The 17,999-nt window shown below is 51.7% G+C and overlaps 1 protein-coding gene across 5 annotated transcripts in view; it reads right to left on the reverse strand.

The window, feature by feature from the left end:
* Positions 1 to 16,727, reverse strand: part of LOC100992963 (tenascin-X) — a 68,281-nt gene extending 51,554 nt beyond the window's left edge. For 3 of the 5 annotated variants that reach the window (XM_063605248.1, XM_063605249.1, XM_063605247.1), the window contains exons 1-4: positions 16,532 to 16,693; positions 5,127 to 5,537; positions 2,943 to 4,781; positions 2,408 to 2,523 (exon numbers count right to left, since the gene is read on the reverse strand). In XM_063605248.1, coding sequence (XP_063461318.1) covers positions 2,408 to 2,523; positions 2,943 to 4,781; positions 5,127 to 5,529 — 2,358 coding nt within the window. In that variant the 5' untranslated portion in view covers positions 5,530 to 5,537; positions 16,532 to 16,693. Of the gene's footprint in view, positions 1 to 2,407; positions 2,524 to 2,942; positions 4,782 to 5,126; positions 16,258 to 16,531 lie in introns of those variants that run through there. The other 2 variants (XM_063605246.1, XM_063605250.1) reach the window with 2 other exon arrangements.
* Between the last annotated feature and the right edge of the window lie 1,272 nt (positions 16,728 to 17,999).

Here is a 17,999-nt window from a genome sequence, read left to right on the forward strand (position 1 = left end):
GCCTGAGCAACAAGAGCGAAAATCTGTCTCAAAAAAAAAAAAAAAAAAGAAAGAAAGAAAAGAAAAGAAATAGATGGCACTTGCCAAGGCAGAAGGTACGATGCCAGGGACCAGCTACAGACAGCAGAAAGCATGGTCTGAGGGTGGGTAGCCCAGGCCCAAGAGGAGTGTCTGGGGACCAATTTTACAGGAGTGTTTTCCACACCCAGGCTCAGAGAAGACCCAGAATGTGACAGACGCCCATACCGAGAGCAGAATGGATGAGCTAAGAACATGGCCAAGCCTGGCACAGGCCAACTTGGCACCACTACCCTGGCTCTGAGTGAGGGAGAAAGTCTAGGGCTTCAACTGGAAAGCGGCGCCCTTGACAACACCAAGGATCGGTTTGTATTTATTTACTCAGAGCAGGAGACAACTGCTGCCCTAAAAGCTCCTCTTATCTCAAGTGTTTATTTTAATTCTTCTTTCCCTGAAGTTTCTTAAGAAACTTCCTTTTCGAAGTCCCACCCTTTCAAGATTAGAGCTATGTAAATAATATATACAGAGAAGAAGAGAGTGGGAGAAACACTTTAAAATGTTAGCAGTGCTTGTTTTAGTGAGGAGCAGCCAGGAATTGTTTTTCTTTTCTCTAGTTGCCAAATTCTTGTCTCGTGATTAAAGTATTTTTATAACAACAACAAAAAAAGATGTTTAAACAGAAGAAAAAATTCAAGCTATCTTGGTTGCGCCACAAAGTTGAGATTTCTGCTTCTGCTTTGGCTGGAGAGTGAGGAGAGGCAGAACATAGTAGGGGGCTGGCCTGAGGAGCATAATGACAAGACAAAGCAAAGTGGAGTGAGGATGACAGTTCCTCTGAGCTGTCCCCTTCTGTCCTAGTGCCTTCTGAGGCTTTAGGCCCAGGGAGTTGTTTATTTTTACAGAGTCCTGGCTAAGCTGATGAAGATGAGGATGACATGGCCCACACCCCATATGGCATTTGTGGGATGATGCAGGAAAACATGAGTTGGATGGTAGAAATATCAGAAGATTTGGAGCTGGGGAAATGACCATATCTTAAAAGCCCAGTCTGCACAAAGGGAGGCCCCAAATAAGTGACCACAAGGCTTTGTCCTTAGGGTGTTCCCTCTAATGTTTTAAGAGCAAGTTGGATGGCCGGGAGTGGTGGCTCATGCCTGTAATCCCAGCACTTTGGGAGGCTGAGGCAGGCAGATCACTTGAGCCCAGGAGTTCAGGACCAGCCTGGGCATGCAACATGGAGAAACCCCGTCTCTACTAAAAATACAAACATTAGTAGGCTAAGGTGGTGCACACCTGTAATCCCAGCTACTTGGGAGGCTGAGGTAAGAGGATGACCTAAGCCTGGGATGCAGAGGTTGCAGTGAGCTGAGATGGCACCACTGCACTCGAGCCTGGGCCACAGAGTGAGACTCTCTATCTCAAAAAAAAAAAAAAAAAAAAGGAGCAAGTTGGAGGGAGACAGAGAAAAAACTGGTTTGCATGTGCTGATGACAAGGAGGTGGGAGATGAAGTTCACAGACTCAAAATTATTGCAACAGCCTAGACAGCTTGGCCCAAACCAAAAAAGATAACATTGAACAGGGCCAAATGCAAAGGCCTATATTTAGGTGAAAAAAAAAAGTGTATATAGTTGAATGTTGTCTTCTTTCCTTCCATCTTTTTTCCCTGCTAATCTGTATTTTCTAAGTTTTCTGCACTGGGCCTATATTACTTTTATAATTAAAAGTTACTTAAAAAACCAAATATGACCAAAACAGCTGCCTGCTTGTGTGACTACAAATTGCTATATGCCAGCTCTGAGAAAAGTGTCCATAAATTCAGAGTAAGTCAGTGGGCCCCTCTCTGTCCCCACATTTTGGGGGCACATGAAAAAAGCAAGAATCACAGGAAGGTAAAGGATTCAGAGAACAAAGACTTAGGGAAAAGGGGCGAAGAAACTGGGAGGTTTTGCCTGAGGAATGAAGACATCAGGCTGGTGTCTCCAAATACCTGAAGGCCTGTGGTGTAGGACACAGGGAAAGCAAAAAACATTCCAGCTGCTGATGAATACCCAGCTAGGGCCAACGGACGGGTGCTAGAATAGGGGCAGACGGATTCTGCAACAATGATAACAGCTAACAGTGATGACCAACAATGGACTGGACAGCCTCAGGAAGTACTGAGCTCTCTGTTACCAGGTGTTCCAACTGTGTGGGACCAATGCTTGCTGGAGATGCTGCAGAGGCCTCAGTGCCCAGTGTCAAGCAGGCTAAGAAAGCCTTTATAGCAGCTTCAGGTACCCAGCCATCTGGACTCAACCAATGATCACCTGGAACTTCCTCCAGGAGGTGAGCCCTGCCCCCCTGTCCTGCCCACTCAGTCCCCTCCTAGAGCTTGGCATCTCTCTCACCGTGGGGATGAACTGAATTTCATAGGCATCCACGGGGCCAGGAGCCGGGGTCCACTCTGTCCGAACTGTTGTCTCCTCCAAGAGATGCATCCTCATGCCCTCAATGGTTGGCACCTCTGCCCAAGAGAATGGGTTAGGGAAAGCTGGTTAGCACAAGGCAACCACCCCCACCCGCAGCCCCTTTTACTCAGGGACATCAAAGAGGCCCATCCTAACTCCCACTCCTCTCTGCTAGTGGAGAATAGCTGACAGAGGGCTGAACGGGGCTTGGATCGCCTTCACCTTCTCTCCATCTTCAGGAGCACAGAATCTCCCTAAATGCAACTAAATGGGCCCCAACCTGCTCCTCAGAGATCTGAAGGCCAGTCCTGCCCACTGGCAAGCCCCACCCCTGTGGTTCTGTTGCCCCTGGTGGGCACTGGCTCCTTGGAATGACATGCTCTCCCTCCACTCTTCCTCAGGCTCAGGTCTTCCCCATGGCTCCTGTTCACAGAATCACAGTCCCAGAGTACACTGGGGAAGGCTGCCTGCTCACCTTCTCCGCAGTCTTCGCCAGCATACCCATCTTTGCAGACACAGCTGCCATCGTGACACTCTCCTCGGCCACGGCAGTCCCCTGGGCATGTCTGGATGGCACAGTCAGGGCCTCGGAAGCCCTCTACACACACACACTGGCCTGCCCGGCACAGTTCCCGGGGCCCGCAGCCTCCAGGGCAGGCGCTGGCTGGAGGCTCTTCCTGCCCGCAGTCCTCACCGCCATAGCCCACGTGGCACAGGCACACTCCTTGCACACAGCGCCCACGTCCCCGGCAGTCAGCCGGGCACATGCGGGTGGCACAGGTGGGGCCGGTGTAGCCTGGGTCGCACAGGCAGCGCCCTTCCTCACAGCGGCCCCTCCCGTGGCAGTTGGAGGGGCAGGTGCGGATGCTGCAGTCCTCACCCACGTAGCCTTCCCAACAGATGCACACACCGTCCTGGCACACGCCGTGCTGGCTGCAGTCATTCGGGCACTGCCTCACACCGCAATCCTCGCCAGAGTAGCCGTCCTCGCACACACACCGCCCATCTAGGCACTGGCCGCGGCCTCGGCAGCCCCCGGGGCAGCTGCGCGTGCTGCAGTCTTCCCCTGAGTAGCCTGCGTCACACACGCACACGCCATCCTCGCAACGGCCGTGCCCACGGCAGTCCCCGGGACAGCGACGGCTCCCACAGTCCTCACCGGTGAAGCCCGGGTTGCACACGCAGCGGCCATCCACGCAGCGCCCGCGCCCGCGACAGTCGCCAGGACAGGCGCGCGTGCCGCAGTCCCGGCCTGTGTACCCCGGCCAACACACGCAGCGGCCACTCTCACAGCGGCCCCGGCCACGACAGTCCCCAGGACAGCTGCGCACACCGCAGTCCTCGCCGCTGTAGCCCGCATTGCAAACACACACGCCGTTCTCGCAGCGCCCGCGACCCCTACAGTCGCGTGGGCAGGCGCGCGAGCCGCAATCAGTTCCAGTGTACCCCGGCCAGCACACGCAGCGGCCGTCCTCGCAGCGGCCCCTTTGGTTGCAGTCGCCAGGGCAGCTGCGCACGCCACAGTCGTCCCCGCTGTAGCCCGTGTCGCAAATGCATTCGCCGTCCTCGCAGCGCCCGCGGCCCCGGCAGTCCCTCGGACATGTCCGCGTGCTGCAGTCCTCGCCTGTGTACCCGGGCCAGCACACGCAGCGGCCGTCCACGCAGCGCCCGCCCTCGCCACAGTCCCAGGGGCAGCTCCGCGTACCACAGTCCTCGCCAGTGTAGCCGGGGTCACACACGCAGCGCCCGTCCTCGCAGCGTCCCCGCTGGCTGCAGCCCCGAGGGCAGCTCCTCACCCCACAGTCCTCACCAGTGTAGCCGGGGTTACACACGCAGCGCCCATTCTCACAGCGCCCCCTCTGACTGCAACCGCGAGGGCAGCTCCTCATGCCACAGTCGTCACCAGTGTAGCCTGGGTCACACACGCAGCGCCCATCCTCACAGCGTCCCTTCTGGCTGCAACCTCGAGGGCAGGAGCGCTGGCTGCAGTCGGGGCCTGAGAAGCCTGCCCGGCACACGCACACGCCCTGCACGCAGCGCCCACGGCCTTGGCAGTCCCCGGGACAGGATGGCCAGCCACAGCTGGGGCCAGTGTAGCCGGGAAAGCACACACAACGACCACGGACACAGCGACCCTGATCATTGCAGTCATCTGGGCAGGACCCCAAGGCTGAGGGTGGGGAGGAGGGAGGGATCTCAGCATCTGTGGGGTCTGAGCAGGTGGGCCCACCCCAGCCTGGCTCACAGGAACAGGTGCAGCGGCTCAGATCAAACACACCATGGAGACTGCAGAGGGTCCGCACATCTGTCTGACCTGGAGTAGGAGGGAGAGGCAGGTCTCAGTCTCTCTCCTGGGAGAGAGGCTGAGCCTATATAGTGCTCCTATGTGCAGGCCCCTAGCCAGGCTAGCCTTATCTCATAAGGCCATGTCTGCTCCCAGTTGCTAGTATGTGTAATGTATGCAGCCTCTCAGGGCCCTCGCATATGCTTTGGTTGACATGTAGCCCAGCTCTGCTCTCCAAGTTGTGTTCTGGGCTGCATCCACACCCCTCATGGTGAGGAAGGAGTGCCTTCTTCTAATTCATACCAAGGACCTTTATGGACCAGCAATGCCCACCCCAGCCCACCTCTCCACCCTCTTCTGTGATCACCTGCTCACCTGTGCCAGCTTGGGCAGAGGCAGGACAACATCCTCCAGTGCACTGTTCCTTGAGCCCCTTCACCAACTCCTCCAGGATTTCTAGACGGACCCTCAGGGCCTGTACCTCTGAAGCAGGGACTGGGGGCTCGGTGCCTGGGGGACAGCCACAGCCAGTGGAAGGGGGCAGGTTAATGCGGTGGGTGAATACCACCTGCTTCTCCCCTCCTTCCACTGTGTGCTCGTAAAGCTGAGAAGAGGGGCTTCCCACTCCAGCCCCCACTGTGCGGCCCCCTGGCTGGGGAGGGGGCCGGGGGGCTGGCAGTGTCACATTGGACCGTGAAGAGAAGGGGCCTGCTCTGGCTGTGCTCAGCAGCACCAGGAGAACCAGGCTGGAGGTTAGAGCATACTGGGCTGGCATCATTCAGGAGGCTGCAGGGAGAAAGGGCAGGTATGAGAGCAGCTTCAAAAAGGAGACAAAATGAATCCCCCCTTCTCCAGCACATACCCACAGTCCCACCACCCACAAGTAATCTACCCAACTCACATGCATGTAAAAATTCACATTCCGCCCAACCCTAAAGGAAACCCTCCCTGGGCAAGTCTGTTCTCTACCTCTCTGATATCATTTAGTTACCCTGCTCCTCACCCGCTTTTCTATTGTGTTCCCCTACACTGTTTTTTTTTGTTTGTTTGTTTTTTGTTTGTTTGAGACGGAGTTTCACTCTTATTGCCCAGGCTGGAGTGCAATGGTGCGATCTCAGCTCACCACAACCTCCGCCTCCCAGGTCCAAGTGATTCTTCTTCCTCAGTCTCCTGAGTAGCTGGGATTACAGGCATGCCCCACCATGCCTGGCTAATTTTGTACTTTTAGTAGAGACCGGGTTTCTCCATGTTGGTCAGGCTGGTCTCAGACTCCTAACCTCAGGTGATCTGCTCGCCTCAGCCTCCCAAAGTGCTGGGATTACAGGCGTGAGCCACCGCACCCGGCTCTACATTGGTCTTTTGTTTTTCCCACGAGCACTACAAGCTCTCACTACTCCAAGGACCTTTGCATTGTGTGTTCCCTATGTCTGGGATGCTCTTCACTCTGCTCATAAAGGCTGGCTCCATCTTCAAATCTTAACTCCCAGTTAGGGCAGTCTTCCATTATTCTCTATCACAATATCCTGTTCCTGTTCTTCATGGCATTTACTGCTGCCTGAGTTATCGGTTTACTTATTACCTTTCTCTCAATACTACAATGGGAGCTCCATGAGAACAAGGACCTCATCTATCCCAGAACTGCTGTATACTTGTGTCTGGCACATAAATGTTCTATCTGAGACATCAATGTTGAATGAATTAGCGGATGAGTACCTAGGGCCAATCCTTCCCCAAACACCTGGATCCCAGCTCCTACTGTCTTCTAAGAAAAGTGCAGATTATCTTCTCCCTCTCTCTCTCTCACTTTTTTTTTTTTTTTTTTTTTGAGACGGAATCTTACTCTGTCGCCCAGGCTGGAGTGCAGTGGTGCGATCTCGGCTCACTGCAACCTCTGTCTCCTAGCTCAAGTGATTTTCCTGCCTCAGCCTCCTGAGTAGCTGGGATTATAGGTGCCCACCACCATGCCCAGCTAATTTTTGTATTTTTAGTAGAAATGAGGTTTCACCATGTGGGCAGGCTGGTCTCGAACTCCTGACCACAAGTGATGTGCCCGCCTTGGCCTCCCAAAGTGCTGGGATTACAGGCATGAGTCACCGCACGACCTCTTTCTAATATAGAGACAGGATCTTGCTCAACCCCCTGGTTGAAGCTGGACTTGAACTCCTGGGCTCAAGCCATCCTCCCACCTCAGCCTCCCAGGTAGCTGGGATTAAAAGCATGAGCCACCATGCTTGGCTTCTCTCTCTTTTTTATTCAACTCCCCACTCTCAACTGGATCCTTGCTCAAATATCTCCAATTGAAAAAAAAAAAACAAAAATCCTCTTCCTCAGGACTTACATGATCAAATATCAAGACTTATTTTAAAGGTGCAAGGATAGACAGATGAAACAGAATAGGGCCCAGAAACAGGCCCACACATATGTGGTCAACTAATTAACGACAAAAGTGCCCCTGCAGTTAAGAGGAGAAAGGATGGTCTTTTTAGTTACTGGTGCTGGGTCAATCCAACATCCCTAAGTAAAAAAAAAAAACAAAAACAGTCATTCTCCACCTTATGTCTGATATACCGAAAGTAATTTGAGATGAACCCAGGACCTAAATAAGAAAAGTAAAGCAATATCTTTCATAGCAATATCTTACAGAAAATTTCTGATCTTGGAGTAAGCAAGATTTCTTTTCTTTTTTTTTTTTTTTTTAAGACTGAGTCTTGCTCTGTCACCCAGAGTGGAGTGCACTGGTGCTATCTCGGCTCACTGCAACCTCCGTCTCCCAGGTTCAAGTGATTCTCCTACCTCAGCCTCCTGAGTAGCGGGGATTACAGGCATCTGCCCCCACACCCAGCTATTTTTTGTATTTTTAGTAGAGACGGGGTTTCAGTATGTTGGCCAGGCTGGTCTGAAACTCCTGAACTCAGGCAATCCGCCCGCCCCGGCTTCCCAAAGTGCTAGGATTACAGGCTTGAGTCACTGCACCCAGCCGCAAGATTTCTTAAGTAAAACACACACAAAACCTAACCATAGGCCGGGTGCAGTGGCTCGTATCTGTAATCCCAGAACTTCAGGAGGCTTAAGTGCGAGGATTGCATGAGCCCAGGAGTTGGAGACCAGCCTGGGCAAGATAGTGAGACTCTGTCTCTACAAAAAACAAAAAGAATTCACTGGGTGTGGTGGTACACCTGTAGTCCCAGCTACTCAGGGGCTGAGGTGGGAGGATTACTTGAGTCTGGGAGGTCGAGGCTGTGGTGAGCTGTGATCATGCCACTGCACTCCAGCCTGGGCAACAGAGCTGACACTCTGTTTCAAAAAAAAGAAAAAGAAAAAAACAAAACAAAATTTCAGGTCATCAAATTACATCATTAAGAGAATAAGAAGGCAACTGGGTGTAGTGGTTCACACCTGAAATCCCAGCACTTTGGGAGACTGAAGTGGGCGGATCACGAGGTCAAGAGTTCAAGACCAGCCTGGCCAACATGGTGAAACCCCATCTCTACTAAAAATACAAAAATTAGCTGGGCGTGGTAGTGGGCACCTGTAATCCCCTACTCGGGAGGCTGAGGAGGAGAATCGCTTGAAACTGGAGGCGGAGGTTGCAGTGAGCTGAGATCATGCCACTTCACTCCAGCCTGAGAGGAAGAGTGAAACTCCATCTCAAAAAAAAAAAAAAAAAAAAAAAAACTCTGCAAAACAAAATAAGCCAAAATCAGGAAACCCAGTTTTTTAAATTGGCAAAAGACAAACAGGTACTCCAGAAAAGAATATAGCCAAAGAGCCAATAAACATTTTATTTATTTTACCTGGGCTCAAGTGATTCTCCTACCTCAGCCTCTGGAGTAGCTAGGATACAGGCATGCGCCACATGCCCAGCTCATTTTTTTTGTAGAGATGGAGTCTTGCTCTTTCGCCCAGGCTGGAGTGCAGTGGTGTGTCTCGGCTCACTGCAAGCTCTGCCTACCAGGTTCATGCCATTCTCCTGCCTCAGCCTCCTGAGTAGCTGGGACTATAGGCGCCCACCACCACACTTGGCTCATTTTTTTTGTATTTTTAGTAGAGATGAGGTTTCACCGTGTTAGCCAGGATGGTCTTGATCTCCTGACCTCGTGATCCGCCCACCTTGGCCTCCCACAGTGCTGGGATTACAGGCGTGAGCCACCGCACCCAGCCTTTTTTTTTTTTTTTTTTTTTTTAGTAGAGACAGGGTTTCACTAAGTTGGCCAGGCTGGTCTCAAACTCCTGACCTCAAGTGATACGCCTGCCTTGGCCTCCCAAAGTTATTAGGATTACAGGCATGGGCCACCACACCCACCCTATTTCATTTTATTTTAAGATAAACTCTACCTCTGTCACCCAGGCTGGAGCACAGTGGCACAATCACAGCTCACTGCAGCCTCAAACTCCTGGGCTCAGGTGATCCTCCTGCCTCAGCCTCCAGAGTAGCTGGAACTACAGATGGGCATCACCATGCCTGGCTAATTTTTAAATTTTTTGTAGAGATGGGATCTTGCTATGTTGCCCAGGCTGGCCTTGAACTCCTGGCCTCAAGCAATCCTCCTGCCTCACCCTCCACAGTAGTTGGGCTTACAGGTGTGAGCCACTGCACCCAGATCCAAGAAGCATTTTAAAAGATGCACAAAATCACTAGTTATCGGGTAAATGTACGTTAAAACCACAATGAGATGCCACTAAATATCCTCCAGAATGCTTGTCCCTCTTCAAAGAGGCTGTCATTGCTTGATATTGGCAAGAATGTGAAGCAACTGGAATTGTCATCTGTTGCAAGTGGGAGCATATATTAATGCAAACACTGGAAAGTTGTTTGGTAGTATCTGCTAAAACATATAGTCTATAACCCAGATATCTATAACTAAATATCCAGTGGGAATGACTGCATAGTTCTTCCAAAAGATGTAGACCATAATGTTCATGAGATTTATTCCTATATTAGCTAAAACTGAAAGCAACTCAAGTGTCCATTCATAAAGTGGATAAATAAATTGTGCCAGGGTCATACAATGGAATACTATACAGCAATAAAAAACACCCTATTGCTACATGCAACATGGGTGAATTTCACACACATAGTGCCGAGCAAAAAATACCACACACAGAAAGAGAACACTCTTATACTCTTATATACCCTTCCTGAGCTACCAAAAAAAAAGAAAAAAGAAAGAAAGAAAAGAAAAAAGAAAACACTCTGAATAATGCCGTTTATATGAGGTTCAAAAACAGGCAGAGGCTGGGTGCAGTGGCTCATGCCTATAATCCCGGCACTTTGGGAAGCCGAGGCGGGTGGATCACGAGGTCAAGAGATGGAGACCATCCTGGCCAACATGGTGAAACCCTGTCTCTACTAAAAATACAAAAATTAGCTGGGCATGGTGACACACACCTGTAGTCCCAGCTACCTGGGAGGCTAAGGCAAAAGAATTGCTTGAATCTCGGAGGTGGAGGTTGCAGTGAACCAAGATAATGCCACTGCACTCCAGCCTGGCAACAGATCAAGACTCTATCTCAAAAAACAAACAAACAAACAAAAACAGGCAGAGTTAATCTTTGCTTTTAGAAGATAGGATCGGATTACTTGTAGGGATTATTGACCGGAGGGAGTCATATTTCTGGAAATATTTTGTATCTTAATCTGGGTGGTTACATAGATATATACATATTCAAAAACTCATTGAGCTGCACACTTAAGACTTTTGCATTTTGCTGTATAAAAATTGAACCATGGCTGGGTGTGGTGGCTCATGCCTGTAATCTCAGTACTTTGGGAGGCCAAGGTGGGCGGATCACTTGAGGTCAGGAGTTCAAAACCAGCCTGGCGATCATGGTGAAACCCCGTCTCTACTAAAAATACAAAAAAAAAAAAAAAAAAAAAAATTAGCTGGGCATGGTGGCAGGTGCCTGTAATCCCAGCTACTTGGGAGGCTGAGGCAGGAGAATCGCTTGAACCTGGGAGGCAAAGGTTGCAGTGAGCTGAGATTGTGCCACTGCACTCCAGCCTGGGCAACAGAGCGAGACTCCATCTCAAAAAAAAAAAAAAAAATTAAACCTTAAAAAACCTATCCCCAATCTCACACCCCCTCCAGCCACCACATATTTCTCTCCTCTACTTCATGGCCACAGTTGTCAAAATTTATTTGTATTTGATGTTTACATTTCCTTATAGCCCATGCGTGCCTCAATCCACTCTACTCCCTCCAACCCACCAAACAGCTCCCTCTAGGGCTTCCCAATGACTTCGGTGCCACAAAATCTAAGGGACATTTGTCTTCATCTTGCTTGACCTTTGACTTCTCTCAAAATCACTAGACACAGTTCACCGAATCTTTTTTTTTTTTTTTTTTTTGAGATGGAGTCTCACTCTGTTGCCCAGGCTGGAGTGCAGTGGCACGATCTTGGCTCAATGCAACCTCTGCCTCCCGGGGTTCAAGTGATTCTCCTGCCTCAGCCTCCCGAGTAGCTGGGACTACAGGCACCTGCTACCACACCTAGCTAATTTTTTATTTTTAGTAGAGACGAGGTTTCACCATCTTGACCAGGCTGGTCTTGAGCTCCTCAGCTCAGGTGATCTGCCCACCTCGGCCTCCCAAAGTGCTGGGGTTACAGGCGTGAGCCACCGCACCTGGCCCTTCTCTTTTAAAACATTCTGTATCCACGCTGACCAATATGGTAGCCAGGAGGGATATGAGGCTCTGCAACACTTGAGATGTGACTAGAATGACCGAGTAAGTGAATTTTACTCAGTATTTTTAAAAGCTCCCCAGATGATTGTAATGTGCAACAAATTTCTACTAAATTAATAGACCTACTGCTCTAGTCATCCACCTGGTACCTTCATCCAGACTTATAACTTCAATTTCCAAACTATACACCAATTTGTAAAACACCCCAGTCATCTTCCCCTCACTCCACAGCAATATATCCACCTGCCTACTTGGCATCTCCACTTGGGCACTTCAAATTCACCATGCCTGTAACCTGAACTCACGGTCACCTTCCTGTATCCCATCCCCTCCCAGAATTCCCCATTGAAGCTCAGGGCCCCACCATTCATCCAGCTTTACAAGCCAGAAACCTAATAGCCCATTCAAGGCTACCATATTTCCTTGTATCTACCTGTATTTTCTCATAAACATCTCTTTAATTCATTTCCTTCTCTCCCACTTACCTTCACTCTAATCCAAGCTTCCATCCGCCTCTTGCCTGACAACTGCAATTGCCTCCTGGCTGCTTTTTTTTTTTTTTTTTTGAGACAGGGTCTCACCCTGTCACCTAGGCTGGTGTGCAGTGGTGCGATCATAGCTCGCTGCAGCATTGACCTCCTGTTGCTCAAGCAATCCTCCCACCTCAGCCTCCTGAGTAGTTGGGACTACAGGTGTGTGCCATCATGCTCAGCTAATTTTTAATTTTTTTTTTGCAGAGACAGGATCTTTCTATGTTGCTCGGGCTGGCCTTGAACTCTTGGACTCAAGCAATCCTCCCACCCTAGCCTCCCAATGTGCTGGGATTACAGGCGTGAGCCACTGTGTCCAGCCCTGACTCTTCCCTCTGCTTCCACTCTTGCCCTCTACAGTCTCACAAACGCAATCAGGATGTCCCTATCCTCAAAATGCTTCAGTGTCTCCCTTCCAAATTCTCTTAGAACACTGACAAACAGCCCTACCATCATGTGTCCCCTGCCCCCACTTCACCACCCATAACATTTCCCTCCCTCCCTCCATTCCAGCTCCACTGACCTTCAAGTCCCTCATACTCTCTGTGCCCATCCCCAACCCCAGACCTTTGTATACTCTGTTCCATCCGTGTGGAACACTGTTCTCTTCTCTCTTGGCCTTCTCATCCTTCAGGTCTCAGCCCGCCATTTTTTTCACAGGGAAGTTTTCCTGACCAGGTCAGGTCCTCCTATCATGTGATATCACAGCATCATGCCATTCTCACGTGTAGCGTTTATAACAATTTGCAATCATATATAAATAAATATTTTTCTGAAGTCCAAAGTAATAATAAATATACTGTGAGATTATTTTATTACTTTCTTGCCCACTAGACTATAAAGTCCATGAGGGCAGGCATGGCACCTATTTTTTTTTCTTGGCTGCTGTATCCCTGCATCTGGCACATAATTGGTGCTCAATAAATATTTACCGACTATATGAATGAATGAAAAGTTCAATTTAAACGCAGGACTAGCATTAAGGCTGGAACCAAGGGCAGGACCAAGGTCAGGGCTAGGACCACGGACAGTGTCTGGGACTGGAAGTTGGTTAGACACAGCCACCAGGGCTGAGGCAGAATCAGAGGCCAGGCCAGGGCAGATCCTGGCAGGACCAGATGGTACAAGCACTTTGGAAAACTGTTTGACAGAATCTACTAAATGTACTAAAGGTGAACACATGCAAACCCTATGACCCTGCAATTCCACTCCTAGGAATATACCCAACATAGCTCATAATAGCCCCAAACTGGGAACTACTCAAACATTTCACATCAGTAGAATAAATAAATTGTGGTTTATTCACACCGTGGAATAAAATAAAGCAGGAATGAACTATAGTTATATGCAGTAGTGTGATGGATCTTACTAAGATGATGTTGAACAAAAGCCAGACACAGGAAAGAGCATGCTGCATAGTTCTATTTATGTGAAGTTTGAGGAGAGGCAACATTAATCTGTAGTGCTCCAAGTCAGAAGTGTGATACTCTTGAGGGGGTAGTGACTAGTAGGGGCATGGGGGGGGCTTCTGGGGTGCTAAAGGTGTCTTGTTTCTTGATCTGGATGACGGTTACCCAGTTGTATGTGTTTGTGGAGTTTACTGAGGCAGGGATTGGGGAGCACACAGAGACAAGAGGTGGGAGGAAAGGTGGTAGGGGGGGTCCCAGGATGAGACAGGAGACAGGGCTATGGCGAACAGGAGTGTGAGGGGGCCAGTCGGGATTCAGCTAGGGTGAAGAGTTGAGGAGAGATGTTGAAAGGTGCCCAGCTCTTCCAGACCAGAGGCTGGGGAAAGGAGGAGGGCAGGGTGGGTGTGGAAATGCTGACTGGTGAGGAGTGGGGGATGTGTCACTGGTAGGCGGAGGTGACTGTGACACACACACACCTCCACCCAACACGCACACATCTTCTGGCTTTCTACTCTTAAACTTTTCTCCTGGATCAGAGAAAAAGGAGTTTTTGGGGCTACCAGCCATCACATTCTGCTACCAGCCAGCAAGAGACGGAAAGGGAGCTGAACAGGGACAGAGTGTTTCCACACCAAGGAGGCTCCCAACCCAAGAAAGCCCAGGCCGAGAGGCCTGGCATACAGAGAGCTGCCCTTTCCTGTCTCCCCAGCCCTTCTCTCAGCCTGGAGTGTAGCCTTGGGTAAGAGATGGGCTCTGACCGACCCTCAAATCCTGTCACTTTGTGTCTAAGGCCATGCTAATCACTCCCACACCCTGGGAATGCTTGCACAAAGATGTGTACACATGTACACTTACAAATATATTAATGTGTGCTCATCCACAAGTACAAACATACCTGCACAGACACACAAATCCACCCCCAAAACCTGCATCCTTGCAGGTACACATATGGGTGCCCATGCACACACACGCACACACACCCAATCTCCCCTTCAGGTTTCCTCCACACCTAGTCATTGGGTGATGCCTAAGAAGGCTGATTTCTTGTTGGCTCCGAGGGCAGCTCTGTGAGTGAAAGAACCTGGATGGTGTGAGAGGAACCAAGCAGGAGGCCCTTCCCCAGTGGGGAGCAGCGGACACATGGCCTCCACCATACTTCCCCGTACCCCTGGAGGCCTCTGTGAGTTGTCCAGTGCCCCTCCCCAAATAAGTGGATTCCTCATCTTTCCCTGCACAGTAGGGGAAAGCAGAGAGGGTCTTTGCACCAGGAAAGAGTGAAGAGAGCTCACCAGCTTTTCTGGAAAGCTGGTGAGATTGGTCTAGAAGAGCAGAGCAGCCTCCATTGACCACACACCCAGAGGCTCCTTCCCAATCTCCCTCCCTGCCCTGTTGCCACCACCCACCCCTCCAGCTCCCCATTCCAGCTCCTGGGATAATTCTGCTCTTCTCTCGGTACTGGGCAAGCAAAGAATTGGGTGTCTCTTGTGTCTCCCCTTCACCATTCCCCCTGCCACTATATCTGGGGTGGTTCTCTGCAGTGTGTGTTTGGAGAGAGATATGGCCTCACCCTCTTGGCACCCTCCCCACAGTTGGAGGGCTGGCAGGGATGGGGGCATCTTCCCAAACTGTGACTCAGCTTCCTGGGTATTTTGTGTTGTAGCCAACTTTGACACTTTGCTCATTAGGGACTGTATAGGTCCCAAGGGGTGGGGAGAGGGGCTGGCTTCCATAAGAGATGTTCCACAGATGGGGGTTCTGGTCCCGCCCCCATGCCTCCCTCTGACCCTCCTGCTACACCCTCAGTTGAATCTGGCAATGAGAGGTGAAGGTAGAAGGATTCTAGGAGTGAGACTAAAAAGGGAATGTGGGGGTCCCAGATATTGGGCTGGAACCAGGTAGGAAGGAGGTGTCAGGGAGTGGGAGGTTGGGGAATCCAGATGCCCCTTATTCTGGGGAGCTAATCGGCCTGGGAATGGAAAAATTAAGAGAAAGGATTTCCGGACCCCAGCTGAAAATGGTTAGGGGTGCAATGAGAGACAGGAAGTCAGTTTCTGGTCCTGCACCTAGTGGCTAGGTCTGGAGTGAGCAAAGGAAGTTTGAGGAATTGAGGTGCTGGGTCCCCAGGGACTTGAAGGCAGGGTCAGGGAAAAGAGGAGGGGCTGGAGATGCGGGAAGCAGGGGCGGGGCAGGCAGCAGCTGCGGTGTTTCCGAGTTGCTTCCCAGTAGTTCCTCTCAGTTCCACTTCCAGTTGTTTCTATGCCATTAAATTCTTTCCAGGCGAGATAAGGGCCCGCCCTCCCCACCCGGGCGTGTCACGTGTACTGGTGGTGGGGGGCGGGGGCGGCGAGGTGAGGGAGAGTGCGGGTTCAGACAGACAGAGGCAAGGGGAGCCTGGAAGGGGTACAGAGTGAAGACGGAGCCCCTGTGCCCCCAGAGGCATCTCTCAGCCATCCCAGCCCTGCTGAACCGTGAGTCATGAGTGCAGAGCTCTGGCCAAGAACAAGTTTTAGGATCCTCTCTGCAGGCTCTGTGCACGTCCCAGACCCGAGTCCTGACTGTCCCATTTCAGTATTTCCTAAAAAGATCTCCCAGACCTCCCTCCCTGCAACTCTCACGCTGCCACCTAGGGAGTCCCCATTTGGATGCCCAAAGAAGCACCCTCTGGCACCTCCTGGAGCCTGGAGCCCCCAGAGCCTGGGCTCAGCTGCTCTAGCCCGACAGTTGGGATTCCGCAAGCACTTTCCTTCCAAGGTTCAGCTGGCCACCAGTTCAGCCTAGTCCTATCTTCCCGCTAGCCCCAGCACCTCCAGGGCCCAGGGGCTCACCTCACCAATAACCACCTCTACCCTGGTTCCACCATCTGACTCCCGGAGTCCCTCGGTTTGTTCCCAGCCCCTCTCAGTTGTCTGCATCCCATCCAAACCCTGACACACACTGCCCACCCCAACACACACATACCACCCTCTCCTCCCAGACACTCCTTCACAGGGAGCCTGGTTCCCAGCGAATGCTCCTATGTCCTCTGTCCTGAACAGAAGTCCTTGCTCTGGAAGCACTGCTGAGAGCTCACCTGCCACACCTTCACCTGGGGCATGGGGATAGGCGAGAAATCCCTTGCCTCTCCTTCTGGGTCTCCCCAGAACTCTGTTCCTTACCTGGGCAACCGGGCAGCTGCAGTGCCTCTGCACCTGCTCTGTCCCCAACCCTGGGAGGGCGGCGTCTCAGGGCAGGACAGGGAAGTCTCCCTCACTTGTCCCCTGCAACAGGGGCTGAGCCACAACCGACTGTGGATCTCGGCAGCGACAGTGAGGAGGGAGTCTGCAGCGAGCAGGGGAGGAGAAGGGGAGGACCAGGATGAGGTCAGGGAGGGGAGCGGAGATAGGGCAGGTCCTCCCACCCCTCCCAGGCCCTCCCACATGCCACCCCTCCTCTTCTCCTGCCCCCACCCCAGCCCCCACTCCCTGTCTAGCATCACTGTCTCACCATACCCTCATCTCAACCCCCAGCCCCGGTCTTACCTCCCATGTCCTTTCCCTATGCCATTTTTAACTCACCCTAATTTTTGCCCAACTTGACATCCCCCACCCTTCCTGTCATTTCTTTTTTCCCCACCATTTCTCCACCTGCTGCCCCTCCTCTCTGACCCCAGTGGTTTCCTCTCAGCCTAAATCCTTCCTCGTGGCCAGCCCCCTTCCCCTCCCTCCCCCATGCTCCTCTCCCATCTCTTCCCAGCCACTGCTCTAGCTTGGATCTCTGGATCGCACCCCATGTCTATCACCCAGTGCTGGCTCCCTCATCCTCTCACCAGTTCTCCCCTGGCAGTCTGGGGCAGGGAGCAGGGGCAGGGGGCAGGAGGCAAGAGGCAACCTCTTTCTCCAACTGGGACCGTCTCTGGGACCCCAAGTCCCCACCCTGCTCCAGTCCCACCATTTCTATCTTCTCTGCTTATCCTGTCCCCGAGCCACTCCTGCTGTCTGTTCTGTTCAGTCCCTCTCCTGTCACTGCCCCCTTTGCATTCTCCTACCTCAGCAAGTCCCTAGAGAAAGAGCAGGTGAGGCTTGGGCACTGGCAGGGCAAGGGCTTGGGGTGAACACTGGGACTTAGAACCCTTGGGGAGGAAGCTGGGGTTGGGGGGGACAAGGAAGGAAAGCCTGAAGGTTAGGAGGAAGGTTTAGGGTTGAAGAAAGGGCTAGAGGCAGGAGGCAAATATAAGGGTGGGTCACCTGAATAGAGGGTGAAGTGGTGGAAAGCAGGGTTGGGGGCTGGTGCCTGGGTGCTGCGGGGGAGCAGGAACAGAGGCGGGGAGAAGTTGGGGCTGGAGGAAACAGACACTCTGTCTCTGGTCCCAGGCAGAAGACTGACAGCCAGAGGACAGGGGGGACAGGGAGACAGACACACCCCACATAAGTCTGTTGGGTGTTTCCCTGGCTTCATCTCCCCATGTGCTGCCCTGACAAGGAGCTGAAAAAGAGACTTTGCTACAGAGGAGAAATATCCCAGCTGAGTGGGAACCCACTACCCCCAGCTTCACAGTGAGGACTGAGTCTCTCTATTCCGCTACAGACCTCACCACTGAGGTGTAACTTGGCCAAGTCACAGGTGAAAGGTACGTGAAGGAGCCCA

The sequence above is a fragment of the Pan paniscus genome, chromosome 5 (genome assembly GCF_029289425.2).
Source record: "Pan paniscus chromosome 5, NHGRI_mPanPan1-v2.0_pri, whole genome shotgun sequence".
Taxonomy (NCBI): Eukaryota; Metazoa; Chordata; class Mammalia; order Primates; family Hominidae; genus Pan; species Pan paniscus.